The following is a 15784-nucleotide window of genomic DNA, read 5'->3' as shown; positions in this document are numbered from 1 at the left end:
GGCACACAACTGTACGAGTTTGACACTGGAATTGGCTCGCCAATTCATTTACGAATAATATTGTAAATATTATCTTTCAACTTTAATGTTAAGACATTATTATTTTTTTTTTTATACTAAATGGATACTCTTCATTTCATTTGAAATAAATATATTATTTTCCTTCACTTAGGCTTAAAATTTCTTTTAATAAGTAAAGTTCAACATGTATAATATTTTAATTAAATGAAAGATAAATGACAAAGTTAAAGTTTAAACTTAAGACTTTTGACTCACTATTTATCTATGTCATTAATTTTGAGACCACGGACTGTCTAACAGCAAAAACTAATAAATGAAAAAAGAGCCACAAGTTTGAGCATGAGATATGAATAACTTTGCATTTTTATTTTATAACCATAATACAACTAAATAAATCAAAGAATTTTAATATTTCCTAATTCTACTGGCTATCTATTGTATACATTAACGTGTTACTTGTAGGCACGTTTAGAAGGTCGTCCCTCAGACCAGAGTTGAACAAGTTTGGGTTGATGGGTCAAAGAGAGCTGGAAGCAAGTATTTCCTTCCATGTGCACCATTTGCATTGTAGCTGGCACCAGTGGTTGGGTCCACCAAGAGGTTCCCAGCATAGCCAGGGTAAGCCCCCTTCCCGTACACACCAGGACAAGCCGATGCAGCTTCTAGTGGCGCCTCCTTTGGACCCTGGAAGTAGCCATTTCCGAATGGGTTCGTGGCTGTCCCAGCCAAAAGGCTTGCCAGGTTGACGACCATGCCGTCCAGACCCACGTCGTTGTTGGGTGCAACCAATGGTGGGCTCTGGGGCCCGTAGATGGGCTGGTGGAATGGCCACGCGCATTGCCCCGGGCACTGGGTCTCCGAATTCCCAACCCAAATGTAAGCGAACTTGTAGCTCTTCCCATCCACTGATGCACCCTTTGAAGACCCATGAGTCCCGCATTTGCTCATACAGAACCCTTCAACCGCCACGTCAGCGGATGTCAGAACAACGTTAATGGCGTTTTTCTGGCCTCCCTTCGATGCCAACGCAACTATTTGCTGATTCGAGAGTGATGTGCCTAGAGAGTAGGTCTCATCAACGATCTGGGTACCCAATGAGAGTGCAAGAGCGGAGGGCTTCTTGGAATTGATTAGGTGGTAGTATTTGTCGGTAGTTTTCCACCACGTGGCGACTGAGGTTTGGGCTGTGAGGGGTGTGGAAGTAGAGAGGGAGGTAATGAAATCTGAGATGATGGCCCGTTGGGAGGGTTTAAATTTGCCGTACCAGATAAGATTGATGGCGATTTTGCCAGTAAGAAGATGGCCATTGTGGTATTGGAATAGCAAAGGCTGTTGGGTCTCATCGGACTCCAAGAGTCTCCTCGCCGCCGAGCTGAAATGGAAGAAGGAGATGACGAGGAGTAGCTGAAGAAAGAAATGTGTGGAAACAAAAGAGGCCATGGTAGATTTGAGGATTGAAATCTCAGTGGTAATATCGCAACTACAGAAGATGAGAATTGTATGAGGAGCTTGGATCGATTGTGGAGAAGAAGAATTGAGGGTGGATATATTTATATACTGCTCAAAAGCAGTGGGTGAGAAAGTGCAGGGAAGAAGGGGCTGTGTAGTCTGTAGAGAGTTAGATGCCAGCTTGATAACGCGTTGTATTTTAATCAATAATCTGTTCAGCAGAAGCTGCTTTTATAAGTCAATAGTGTTTGACTACAGGTTCTGGCCAGCTATGGGGAATAAATACAACACTTTTTTTTAGACAGCGCAACGAGGATGCGGACAATTTAGATAACAAAATTGATTACTTGTGCTCTATTCTTATACGAGGATCCGAGGAATGTACAACCTCCCTAGTAAATGACCTACCCTTTTTATTTATTTTTTCACTTGCGTATGAGTAGGGCTAATGGGCTATATTATGTGGGGACGTGACATATATTCGCGAAGGTACAACTTGTATGTCCCGTTTCCATCAATAATATTTTGGTTTATTATTATCAACGTGTGTGTTACTTTGTGCATTGAGAACAAAATTCATTCCCTTTTTGCTTCCGCTAGATTAGAATATTGGTCATTGATTTTATTTTTTTTACAAGTACTGATTTAACAATCTACTTAACAATCTACTACATATCGTTACATTATTACAAATATAAAAAATATATTTATTTTCTCAAATTATCACATATTTTTGCAATTTGTTTTTTCAAATTTTTTAAAGTTGTAACACACCCCACAATCAATCAAGCTCATTCATTTAGACCTTACTGTTAAATTTTGTTTTTCTGTTAATTTAGATGACAAACACATCACGTCATGTAAAATACCTATTATGTCCCTCATAAAATTTATTAAAAAGAAAAAACTATGCCCTTACTTAAAGAAAGTTCCTTGAACTAACCTATGGTCTAGCCATGGTTTTTTTATGGTTTTTTTTTTTTTTTTTTTAGGTGTTTTTGTCATTTCGGTTTCATCCATTAAAATTTAATAGAAAATCTTAATGGGAGGAGATAACCGAAAGGGCTTGATAAATTAGTGGAATTGTGATTTAGATATTTTGTATATTAATATTGTTAACACACCTAAACCACATACAATAGGACTCTACATTCATCAAATTAAATGAATGTACAATGCCGAATGTTCTTGTTCATCTTAAAAAATAATCAAAATGTCATAGAAATAAATTGAGTTTTATGGGACTAATCCTAACAATGTATTGATAAAACTATTTCTAGTTGCTTCTTGCGCAACATCAAGATATGTAGATCTTGATAATCATTTTATTCTTGTCAACATAAAAGAGCAGACCCATATTGCCATGGGATGGGGTAAACTTAGGCATCTCCATCTCCATCTCTCTCTCTCTCTCAAGGTTAATTACACTTGCTTTCAAATTGAATGACTTAATTATGGACAAGGACCATTTAAGCATAGAGCATAGACAATACGAAATGTTGCCCATAATATTGGGCAAACTTGTGTCATATTTGTTCCAGAGCAATTTTCTACATGCCAATTGGCTAATCATACATTACACCTTCACATACCACGGCCTCTAGGTGTTAATAATTAATGTCAAAAGTAATTTTTATTTAAAAATTTGAATTGGGGTGAAGTTTTAGGTTTTATTTTCAGGAATCCTTTAGAATAACGGAGTTGGTTTCCAGTTGGTCTTTTGTTTTATGCTGTTTCCTTTTTGAGAGTAAACCATAGACCATTGACAAATGAGTTATCATGCATACAAAAAAATGGTCACCATGGTAGAGGTGGCGAATGAGATTCCGTTTGGTAAAGCACTAGTAGCATATACGAAAAAGACAGGAAATCAATGGCATGACAGTGAATAAAGACGTGATTCGTCAGAATTTGCTGTAAATTTAAAAACTGATTGAGATGGTGACTTTTCATAGACATTGTTTTGTAATAGCCCAAGTGACTATTGTGTGTGTGATATATAGTATTTGGATTGTGAATATTTCAAATTGTATCTTTGGCATTGCAGAGAACATTTGTCCGATTTTATTCTTATATCAATGAAGTGATAACGCGTTAAAAATAAATAAAAAATGGAACTACTTAATTATTTAAAAAATTGAAATTTTTAAAAGAAACCTTCACAAGATTGACGAAGGAAGGGTTACAATATATATATTTTTTTTAAAAAATTGCAACATATAACAAATCCATTAATGTCGGCCCACCCGCTCCACACATGAACCAATGCATGAAATGTGGATGTCATCAAAATAAGCACGAAGCACCGGCCAAACTTCATCGAGTCGCGAGTTGCAACCGCCCCCACCATTGAGAAACCATCAGATATTGGTGTTGGTGTCCCACAATCCCAGCTTCTACGATATTGTCAAATACTAGTGCGAAAAATAATGTATTTATATATAAAAAATAATAATAAATTAAATCAAATCTTAACCCTAAAAAAATAATGTAAATCTTTGTACAACACTTGAACCAAATATGTCTTAATATTGAAGCCAGGATGTGGACATATGGTAGAAGCCTTTGATGAGATGAATAGGTCGGAAAGCCAAAACACACCAACACGAAAGTGTCGGAAAGGTGGGGGCAGGTGCAACTCGGGAGGCCAGCGAAGGTTTGTCGGTTCTTAGTGCTTAGTTTGGTGACATTCTGAGCATGTCATGTATTAATTGGTTCAAGCGTGGAGCACTAGCACATGGACCAATATGGGCGGCCTTGTTGTGCAAGTTATGGCTCATGGTTTGAGACTTTTGGTAAAGGGGATGGGGGGCCTAATGCTCAAGTGGCTAGAGTATGGTGCACGGATGACGGGTTAGTCGGTGGGGTGTGCATGAGTACGGGTCCCAAGGCCGGTTAGCATGCACAATTAAGGTAATTGTGTTAGGTCTTCCAATAGATAAAGCCTCTAAATAATAACATCAAAAGGGTCTTAAACATTTTTTTGGCTCTGCAATTGCAAAAAAATAAAATAAAATTCTGAGATTACAACAGGAAAGGGAAAGGGAAGGGGGAATCATGGAAACAGGGGCGTAACTAGGATTTATGGTGTGAGGAGACGAATTAATTAATTTTTTTTTTTTTTTGGGATGGATAGACTCATATAAATACAAAAGCACATAGATACATATAATCTCTTTACATGTGTGTTTGTGCATGTTTATATAAACTAAAATCATAGAAGTATTATATTTAATCTCATAGTATCACAAACACACAATAGTATAAATAACTAGCAAAATAAACTAAACACAATTTATAGGGTTCAAGAAAATGGTACATTTGAGTGTATACTCTTTTTTTCTAACAATTCCCTGAAGCTCCAAATAACAACAATGCTAATAGTCGAGCCAAACAATGGTAATTGATTGTTAGTTAAAAGCCACTTAAAGAATCCAAACCATTTTAACTTTTCTTTTTATATATTCAATCAGAGTCCCAAACCAAATTGAGCTTCTGGTTAAAAGCGAACTAGAATATAAAGGGAAACCAAATGAATGGGGTATTTTAGGTTTTTTATGTTGAAAGCGGGGGTATTAAAAAAAAAAAAAAAAAAATTAAAAGGGGACACAAATATTATTTCGCAGGGGGTGGGGTGGGGGGGGGGGAGAAAAATATTATTTTGAGAGGACAAATTTATAAAATTGGTATATTTTAAGCAAATTTATAAAAATTTTGAGGGGACATTCGTCCCAACCATGGCTGTAGATCCACCCCTGCATGATGGAAATACATTGAACTAAAAGAAGGTGCAATTATTGAGGCATGCCCTAACTCCATGGTCTTTCTAACTGGCTAATTCGAAAAGTTTAAATTATAAGAGTATGTTTTGGATTGTGTTCGATAAATAGATTTTTTTAGTCAAAAAAATTTTTTTGGGAAAAAGTTTCGTTTTTTTTTTTAGCGTTTGCCAAAAGTATGTTTTTGATATTTTTAGGTTTTTTGGACTCTTAAAACCGCTTTTAATTTTTTTTACCAAACGGATACTTTTTCCTTCAAATAAATTTTTTGAGTTTTAAATGCGCTCAAACGCACATTCAAACAAACCTAAATGAAGGTAGACTTCCACAAGTTATCTCAAATTCAAACCTACGCCGGCCAACTGCCAAGCAACAATGGAACAGACCCACTCCGAAATGAAATTATATACCTACCTCAAAACTTCAACACTCTGAAGGTTTCTTTATTTAAGCAGTTCCATTATGCAAAATTTCATTTTTCTTAAAAGGAAAAATACTGACTCAATTCTTAACACTTAAAGGCCAGCATATTTGATTGTGTAATGTATGATTAATTAACTATTTCTCACGTCAAAATTTGCTCTAAAACTATAAATACAACTTTAACAATAATATTTTCTTTGCTTTTTCTTAGTTATGAGTGTACGTTTGAGATTTAGGATTCATTTAGCTTTTTTTTTTGACGGTAAAAAGTAACAAATTTTACAGAAACACAAGTTTGAGCATAGTAAATTATGAAGAAATTTTTTTATTTTCATTATATAAACATAATACAAACAAATAAATGAAATAATTAATCCCTCGCTTGATTCTACTATCTAATCTATTGTATACATTGAAGTGCTACTTGTAGGCACGTTTAGAAGGTCGTCTCTTACACCAGAGTTGAACAAGTTTGGGTAGAAGGGTCAAAGAGAGCCGGAAGCAAGTATTTCCTTCCATTTGCGCCATTTGCGTTGTAGCTCGCACCAGTGGTTGGGTCCACCAAGAGGTTCCCAGCATAGCCAGGGTATGCTCCCTTCCCGTACACACCAGGACAAGCCGATGCAGCTTCTAGTGGCGCCTCCTTTGGACCCTGGAAGTAGCCATTTCCGAATGGGTTCGTGGCTGTCCCAGCCAAAAGGCTAGCCAGGTTGATGACCATACCGTCCAGACCCACGTCGTTGTTGGGTGCAACCAAAGGTGGGCTCTGGGGCCCGTAGATGGGCTGGTGGAATGGCCACGCGCATTGACCCGGGCACTGAGTCTCCGAATTCCCAACCCAAATGTAAGCGAACTTGTAGCTCTTCCCATCCACGGATGCACCCTTTGAAGATCCATGAGTCCCGCATTTGCTCATACAGAACCCTTCAACTGTCACGTCAGCGGATGTCAGAACAACGTTAATGGCGTTTTTCTGGCCTCCCTTCGATGCCAACGCAACTATTTGCTGATTCGAGAGTGATTTGCCTAGAGAGTAGGTCTCATCAACGATCTGGGTACCCAATGAGAGTGCAAGAGCGGAGGGCTTTTTGGAATTGGCGAGGTGGTAGTATTTGTCGGTGGTTCTCCACCACGTGGCAACCGAAGCTTGGGCTGTTGGGGGTGTGGGAGTAGAGAGGGAGGTAATGAAATCTGAGACGATGGCTCGTTGGGAGGGTTTAAATTTGCCGTACCAGATAAGATTGATATTAATTTTGCCGGAAAGAAGAGGGCCATTGTGGTATTGGAAGAGCAAAGGCTGTTGGGTGTCATCGGACTCCAAGAGTCTCCTCACCGCCGAGCTGAAATGGAAGAAGGAGATGACGAGGAGTAGCTGAAGAAAGAAATGTGTGGAAACAAAAGAGGCCATGGTAGATTTGAGGATTGTAATCTGAGCGAGAGTGAGCAAATAGAAAAGATGAGAAAGCAAATAAGGAGCTGAGAAATGAGAATGCTAGTTGAGTTGTGGAGAAGAAGAAATGTGGGGGGGATATATATATAGTGCTAAGAGTGCCCCTACTATGCGGTCGGTCTGTAAAACCAACCTTTTGCAGCACCCAATATAGATGTGACACGTAAGGAAAGCACAGCTCATGGAATAGGATCGAAAACACGGGATTTCTTCTTCATCCCACTCGAGTCTCTGCGTTCTTCTTCAGTCTTCTTCATCTTTCTTCCTCTCTGTTTCCTCTTCCACTTTCTCTTTTTCTCTCTTTCCTCTTCCCTCTCCCCTCACGGACGGCCGGAACCCGACCGGAAAACCCATCACCCAATGGGCCAAACCCACCCCCACTGGAACCCAGCTGGAAAACTCATCACCCAACCTGCCATTTACGACCTTCACTTTGCCGTACCCATGGCTGGCACCATCCTCGACACAATCAGCATTTTGCTTCTCCTTTTCAAACGACTCTCTCTCCATTTTCACCTTTGGGTTGCTCTCCATTTTTGGTTTGAGAAAACTTTCCCATGGTACATCTAATAAATTCATTGAACCCAATCACCCAAACATCTAATAAATTCAATAAACCAGTTCCTGCAAATATCAGATGGGCGTTCAACAAACCGTTTGAGAAAATTTTGGTTTTTTTTGTGGAAAGTTGGAAACGACAGTGACCCATGCGGGTCACAGTAGAGCAGTCGTGGGTTCGGCCGGAGACAGAGAGATGGTTGCCACCAGTATTCAACCATCTCCGGCAACCAGAATCTCTGTCTCCGGCCGAACCCAACTCCATGGGTAGAGAAAAGTTCTTGCTTTGATTGAATTTGAAGCTTAAGATTCTGGTCTGTTTGAATTGATTCTGGGTTTTGTTGAAATTTCTGGGTGATTTCTCTGTGATGGAATTTCTGTGATTTCTCTGTTCGAATTCCAGGAGGTTCTACTAAAAGAAATCTAACAGATTTTGCTATTCAGTGGATGTGGTGGGTGAAAGGTGGGAGAGAAAGAGGAAAAAATATTTTCGGTGAAGATGAATGAACCAAAGAAGAAGAAGAGAGAAGAAGAGAAGAAGAGAAAGTGGGAGAGAAAGAGAAGAAGAGGAAAAAATATTTTCGGTGAAGATGAATGAACCAGAAAAGAAAAGAGAGGAGAGAAAGTGGGAGAGAGAAAAAAAATTCAATGTTTTTGATCCTATTCTATTATGTGCAACTTTCTGATGTGTACCCATTGTATTGGTTGCTGCAAAAGACAACTTTTGCAGCCCGACCGCATAAGAGGTTTTCCCATAGTGGTAAAAAGTAGTGGGAGAGAAACTACGTGGAAGGGGATGAAAAGGGGCACCTTAAATTAGTAAATAGAGAGAGTGAGATGAGAGCCCTAAAACGCGTTAGTTTTTTTAATAAATTTGTGCGCGGCCTAGCTAGTCAGTCTCGCTTTCAGCCAAATCTGCTTTAAAAAGGATATAATAATTCCAGGTTTAGGCCAGCTAAGGGGAGTAGGACAACTTCGACAGCCCATTGCCCCATTGTGGACGGGAGAGGTCAACATTGAGTGCTTCTCGTCTAGACTTATATGAGGAAGGATATAACGTCCTAAATGGTGCATGTTTATCTACTTATATGCCCCCAAGTTTTTTTTTTTCAATTTACTAATCATAGATAAATAAACACCCATATAGTAATATAACTCCATGTGATGGTCAAAATTAAATATCAATATACAAAATGATTAGAAATATCATAAATTTTGATGTGGGAGCAAAATTATAAAAAAAGTTTTCTTATGGAAGGCATAATAAATTTTTTAAAAGTTCTCCTTAATATTACACATACTTTTACTCTGTTATTTTCACTCTCATACACCCTTTGGTGCATGGCACCTACTTTCACCATTAGATTTATGATATATTATTATTAGATTTTAATTTAACAGTGGGAGTGAAAACCATCTAAAAATGTGTTAGAGTGAGAAAGGGAATGAGTGTGTCAAGCATTATTCTATTGAGAATCCCTCTTCATTTTTAGTTCCGTTGAAATATTGATTCATGTGTTCCAAAGGATGATTATGGCCCGTTTGTTAAACGATTTTAATTCGTTACTATTCATTCTTCTAATATTATTTTACTTTTTACATTTTTCAATATTTTTTATTATTATTCAAATAAAAAAATTACTATAAAACAAATTTTTTTCAATTTCTCACACCAAATATTTTTGCTTTTTCATTTTTTTTCAAAAGAAACATACCAAAATCCTATAACAACCACACCCATGTTGGCTTGAGGAGCGCTTAATTGGGATTGTGGGTGAGAAACTAGAAAGAAGGGGCTAGAAAGTGGCGTCTAAAACGAGAAATTAGAAAGTGAGATGCCAGCTTGATAACGCGTTGGGTTTTTGAATAAATTTGAGCGTGGGCCAAGCTATAACTTGGTCAACAAGTCTGGCATATTAATTGGTCCATGCTCTCCACTCGTCAACCAATCCATGGCTTGCTCACAGTACACCCATCACCCAGGTAACCACTACAATTAAACCGACTTAACCTTCTTCGACTCGCGAATTCTACCTGCCCCATCCCCTCTTCAATATTGATTCATTGAAGCTGGTGTCTCGGCTTTCCCAACTAACTCCTAAGATATTGTCAAAAATTTCATCAATATAACTGTTAAGATTAGTTAAGGATAAGATCTTTTTGATTGAGTGATTGTTACTTCTCGTTTACATGTATATGATAATATGAATCTTTAGTTGTATGTCATGCTCACTAGTAAAATGTTAAACAACTTTGTTAAAATGAACTTGTGGCTACCCGTTATATGGGGTTGTTTGTTAAACACCACTATACAGTTCACATCTTTTTGTTAAAAAATAAATAAATAATTGGTATAGAAACGTGAAAAAGTGGTATTGTAAAGTAAAAAAAGTTTTGTTTTGTATTTATTTTTTTATTTGTATAGTAATAAAAAGTAAATTATATGGTATAAAAAGTGAATGATGTGGTATAAAAGTGAAAATGCTTTGATGTTGATTTTTTTTTTTTTGAGGAATTGAGTGAATAGTGTTTGGGGATGGGGTGTCGTTTGCCAAACAACCCCATAGACTTGACCTTGTGATCAGATTGATGGGCATGTGTGCGAGTTCTACCCTCGATTTTGGTGGCTATCATGATTAGCATAACCGTGTACGAGTGGAGTCACCCCCGCTTGCATTACTAATTGGGTGGATCACTTAAAGTTAAACTTGGTTGGACAAATAGGGAATAACTTGCTAAGTGCAATTCTGAGCACCAAAATTATGCCATCAGTCTTACGAAAAGCATAAACCCTATCGTGAAATGGTTAAGTGCACATATAGGCCATATAGAACAGAGTTATGACACTTTATATATACTTATAATTATGTAATGTATTAGCATAATTTTAGCCTCGATTCAAATATGATGAATTGCTCCATGTAGTGTTTTACTTTTACCTACATTAAAAGAGGGTTCATATTATTACCATTTTTACGAGGGTTTAATACTCACTAAGTCGTTGTCTTACTGTTTTGTGGTTGTTTTCACCTATAAAATATCCTTATTTTACGTAAGATTTTAACTCCAAGAGCCATCAACACAACAATATCTTGGTACTGGTCTCTTAACTCCTTTAGAGTGCTCTCAAATTTCGTACTTCATAGTGGCAAAACAATTAACCTTTCAAAGACAGAAATTGCAGAGTCCGTATTGCGGCTTCCAGATGATTTCATGTCCAGAAATTATTAGGATTTCATGCTCAAACCGTCTAATTCCATGTTCGGACAACACCCCACATCCTAGAAAACACAAAGTCTCTAGATTGCCTTACGTCTGGACACGTGTCCCATGTCTTGACATTATTGCCAATGATCGATGTTTACTAGGTTCGGACAGCTCAAGGAACAACTATTAAATATATTTTAACAAAAAAACAAAAGATAAAAAAAAATTTTAAAAAAAAATCCTATAACTTCTAGAAAAGACCCAAAAACAAAGAAGTCTTGAAGTTATTAAAAAGACCTACAAATAAATAAGAAATGCTAAACGCAAAAAAAAAAAAAAAAAAGTCCCGATATCCATTAAAATTAAAGAATAACTCGTTCTGACAAAGTAAATCAGTATTTAGACGAATAATTCTAATTTCTAAATGGCTTATTTGTGTTCTACTTATATCCTATTAAGAATAATGTAGCTATTAAAATCACTCTTGGATTAAAACTCAATAATGATCAATCACAAGCCCAATGGTAATTTTAATAGCCACATCATTCTTAATAAGACACAAATAAAATACAACTAAGCCTCTTACGATCATTCGTATTTAAACTTGAATATTATTAATTTTGAGACCACTGCATGTCCCTGCAGTAATGAACGGCAATAACTAATAAATGCAAAAAAGAGCCACAGGTCTGAGCATGGGATATGAATAAATTTTGTATTTTTAATATTCAACCGTAATACAAATAAATAAATCAAAGAATTTTAATATTTCTTAATTCTAGTGGCTAATCTATTAATTGTATACATTAACGTGTTACTTGTAGGCACGTTTAGAAGGTCGTCCCTCAGACCAGAGTTGAACAAGTTTGGGTTGATGGGTCAAAGAGAGCTGGAAGCAAGTATTTCCTTCCATGTGCACCATTTGCATTGTAGCTGGCGCCAGTGGTTGGGTCCACCAAGAGGTTCCCAGCATAGCCAGGGTAAGCCCCCTTCCCGTACACACCAGGACAAGCCGATGCAGCTTCTAGTGGCGCCTCCTTTGGACCCTGGAAGTAGCCATTTCCGAATGGGTTCGTGGCTGTCCCAGCCAAAAGGCTTGCCAGGTTGACGACCATGCCGTCCAGACCCACGTCGTTGTTGGGTGCAACCAAAGGTGGGCTCTGGGGTCCGTAGATGGGCTGGTGGAATGGCCACGCGCATTGCCCCGGGCACTGGGTCTCCGAATTCCCAACCCAAATATAAGCGAACTTGTAGCTCTTCCCGTCCACGGATGCACCCTTTGAAGATCCATGAGTCCCGCATTTGCTCATACAGAACCCCTCAACTGCCACGTCAGCGGATGTCAGAACAACGTTAATGGCGTTTTTCTGGCCTCCCTTCGATGCCAAGGCAAGTATTTGCTGATTCGAGAGTGATTTGCCTAAAGAGTAGGTCTCATCAACGATCTGAGTAGCCAATGAGAGTGCAAGGGCGGAGGGCTTTTTAGAATTGATGAGGTGGTAGTATTTGTCGGTAGTTTTCCACCACGTGGCGACTGAGGTTTGGGCAGTCGGGGGTGTGGAAGTAGAGAGGGAGGTAATGAAATCTGAGATGATGGCTCGTTGGGAGGGCTTAAATTTTCCGTACCAGATAAGATTGATAGCGATTTTGCCGGTAAGAAGAGGGCCACTGTGGTATTGGAAGAGCAAAGGCTGTTGGGTGTCATCGGATTCCAGCAGTCTCCTCGCCGCCGAGCTGAAATGGAAGAAGGAGATGACGAGGAGTAGCTGAAGAAAGAAATGTGTGGAAACAAATGAGGCCATAGTAGATTTGAGGATTGAAATCTCAGTGGTAATATCGCAACTAGAGAAGATGAGAATTGGAGGAGGAGCTGGGATCGATTGTGGAGAAGAAGAATTGAGGGTGGATATATATATATATAGTGCTCAAAAGTAGTGGGTGAGAAAGTGCAGGGAAGGGGCATTTAAATTAAATTAAAGCAGTAATTAGAGAGTGAGAATGTGAGATGCCAGCTTGAGAACGCGTTGGTTTTTTAATGAATATGTGTGGCGTGTAGTCTCACTTTCAGCCGAATCCTACAGGCTTTGGCCAGCTAAGGGGAAATCGAGTGCTTGTGTGCTTGTGGTCCAGGCTTATATGGGAGCCGGATTTAGCTTACATGCTGTAGTGTAATTAATGGTCAAGATTAAATTTTTCAAAATCTCTTTTTCATTTTCTCTCTCTTATTAAATGCTTATAAAAATAAGTCAACTTTAAAATTCAATCTTGATCGTTGATTCAACTACAGCATACATGCTGTTATTTTAATAACAACATGTAAGCCAGATCCGAGCCTACGAGGTATGTAGAACCTCCTAATTAGTATATGGCCGACCTTTTTATCTTTCCTTCTTTTTTTTTTTCTTTTTTTTTTAATTTATTTATTTTTGTAAACACGTTTCCAACGGATGTTTATGTTCATATCATATGAGTGTATGACATGATTAAAGCTAAGATCACTTGAGAATAAAGTTTTTTTTTTAAAAAAAAAAAAAAAAAAAAAAATTGGTGGGAATAAGGTTGTTACAAAACCTAAAAGAGAGTTTCAGGAATAAAGTGGTTAATCAATAATGATCACTACAAGATTTGGTGAATATTTAGGCACTGGGCAAATTTGGTAGTGATATTAATCAATAATGATATTTCTTTTTGGTCTTTCGGATCCTAATTAACAAGGGATACTTTACAAGGGAGAAAAACTTGTCGGACACACTTTCGAAAAAGGCTCTATTAAACTCTCACACTTTTTTATTCTTTTATCGAAATCTCCAAACTATTAGTTGTTTGTGTTAAAATAGATGAGAAATGGCATAAACGATTTAAACGTGCATGTTTTGAACTCAAGATGCCTAAATTATGTTGATTTTGGATGTTAGATTCATACAGTTAGACAATTAATATTAGGGGTGCTGCTAAAATTTTTTTGAGGGCGCTGAGTGACAACTTGAATAAGTAGGAGAGATTTTTTTTTTTTTTTTTCCTTTTTTGGGGGTGCCGTATGGAACTTCAGTAAAAAAAAAAAAAAAAAAAAAAAAAAAAAAAAAAGAAGACTTTTGAAAGCTTTGGCACCCCCAAAGCCTCAAGTGGCTCTGCCACTGGATTCACATAATTGACAACTCCACGTATGGGAAAAAAGATGTCCAAACTTTTACACATGCATGTTATATGTACAAAGTACAATTTTCACCCATTTTAATTCAAATGTTTAACAGAGGAACCAATTTTTTTTTTTTCAAATGGTTGTTTAAGGGATTTAAATGTTACAAATGATAAATTGGAGTGTCTTTGCAAAAGGGCTGTCTATTTGAATGAGCTAGGTATTTTTTTTTCCTTGTATATTGATAAACTATTTCTAGTTGCTTGGGTTTCTGCTTGCTCAACATCACAATAGAAAGCTTAACAATCAGTTGTATTTTTGGTGACAAAAAGTAGTAGACCTCCATTGCAATAGGATGATAGCACAGTGGAATTAAAATAGTACTACAATTATACTGAACTTTGTTATTCCATGTGATTCTCTAGCAAATTGTCTTTCCTCTCGGCAGTAGGGTACACCACCAGAGTTACTAGAGTAATACTCACAAACCCACAGTCTAAGACCACTTAAAAAACTCTATGAGGGAGTTTGACACTCACTCAAATTGTTGAAATGTGATATGATGCCTTGACTCATTCAATTGAGGGCTGTTTAATTATAGCCTCACCCCCATTGATGGAGAACAGCCACCACTTACTCATATTCATTGTTAAGCATAACGCCTATCAGACATAAATGAAGGTGTTATGGATGTCTATAATCAAATTAGGTATTACAAACGCTTGGCTTGGTAAAAGGCACGTGGAGGAACGCTCCCAATGCGGGCACCCATCTCCCACTAGCATATTGTGGGCGCTACCTGTTCATTCATATCTTAATGTATTTTCCATCTAATTCGTACTTGCAAATAAACTGAGCAATTACCAAGTACATTTGCATAAAAAGGATGAGAGTCTTATAGGGACGGAACCAGAAACTTTGATGGGAGGGTCAAGCAGGCCAAGCATAAATGAGAAATATATTAAGATTATACATTAAAATAATATGATTAAATTAATATATAAAAATAAACTTAGCATAAATTCGGTGTAAAAAAGAAGAAGAAGAAAAAAAAAAGACAAAACAATTATTTCATAAAATATATTTCAATTTCAAGCTGAAACCCTTATCAAAAAGGAACTTCGTGTTGTTTAGATCATGAAAATCATTTATCAAAATGGAACTTCGCATTTTTGAGATCCTAAAAATTATTTATCAAAATGGAACTTCGCGTTTTTTAGATTCTGAAAATCATTTATGATTGAATATGTACTAAATCGCACAGCAATTTCTTTTTATACTATACAACATTTAAAAAAAAAAAAAAAAAAAAAAAAAATTCTTTCGAACATGTCAGGTATTAGATTTAGCTTTCTCATCAGCTACAAATAAATTTATTTCACATTGGAGTCTTTGAAAAGGATAGAAAAACATATATGTGGTTAACAATAAACAGAATCACATGAAAAATAATAGAATATAATAGCTTTCACATGTCAAATTCTCAAATTGGTTGTTTAAACTTTTAATAACCAATTAGTTGTGTACTATTTTTTTCTTAATCTTTTTATATTTATTGGTTCTCAGGGTTTTTTTCTACAATTTTTGTTCTTTATATATATATATATATATATATATATATATATATATATATATATATATATATATATTGTTGTTTCTCATGAACTAAAAATTACTCTAAACTATAATTCTCAATTATAGCAATTAAAAAATATTGTAATTTGTAATCAAATAACAATTTAATGATAACAATTTCTTTTA

General features: G+C 36.8%; 3 protein-coding genes across 3 annotated transcripts; all 3 read right to left on the bottom strand.

Moving 5' to 3' along the window:
• Positions 1-384: 384 nt before the first annotated feature.
• LOC132189983 (protein PHOSPHATE-INDUCED 1-like) lies at positions 385-1592 on the bottom strand. Its single transcript, XM_059604847.2, has one exon. The coding sequence runs from the start codon at positions 1459-1461 to the stop codon at positions 505-507; it is 957 nt and encodes a 318-aa protein (XP_059460830.2). The 5' UTR covers positions 1462-1592; the 3' UTR covers positions 385-504.
• Positions 1593-5992: 4400 nt separating this feature from the next.
• Positions 5993-7160, bottom strand: LOC132189847 (protein PHOSPHATE-INDUCED 1-like). The gene has a single exon (XM_059604661.2). The coding sequence runs from the start codon at positions 7078-7080 to the stop codon at positions 6124-6126; it is 957 nt and encodes a 318-aa protein (XP_059460644.2). The 5' UTR covers positions 7081-7160; the 3' UTR covers positions 5993-6123.
• A 4429-nt stretch (positions 7161-11589) lies between these two features.
• LOC132189910 (protein PHOSPHATE-INDUCED 1-like) lies at positions 11590-12819 on the bottom strand. The gene has a single exon (XM_059604747.2). The coding sequence runs from the start codon at positions 12687-12689 to the stop codon at positions 11733-11735; it is 957 nt and encodes a 318-aa protein (XP_059460730.2). The 5' UTR covers positions 12690-12819; the 3' UTR covers positions 11590-11732.
• Positions 12820-15784: the final 2965 nt, after the last annotated feature.

Source organism: Corylus avellana, chromosome 9, assembly GCF_965113065.1.
Source record: "Corylus avellana chromosome 9, dhCorAvel1.hap1.2, whole genome shotgun sequence".
Taxonomy (NCBI): Eukaryota; Viridiplantae; Streptophyta; class Magnoliopsida; order Fagales; family Betulaceae; genus Corylus; species Corylus avellana.
This window is presented reverse-complemented; position numbering and strand designations above follow the sequence as displayed.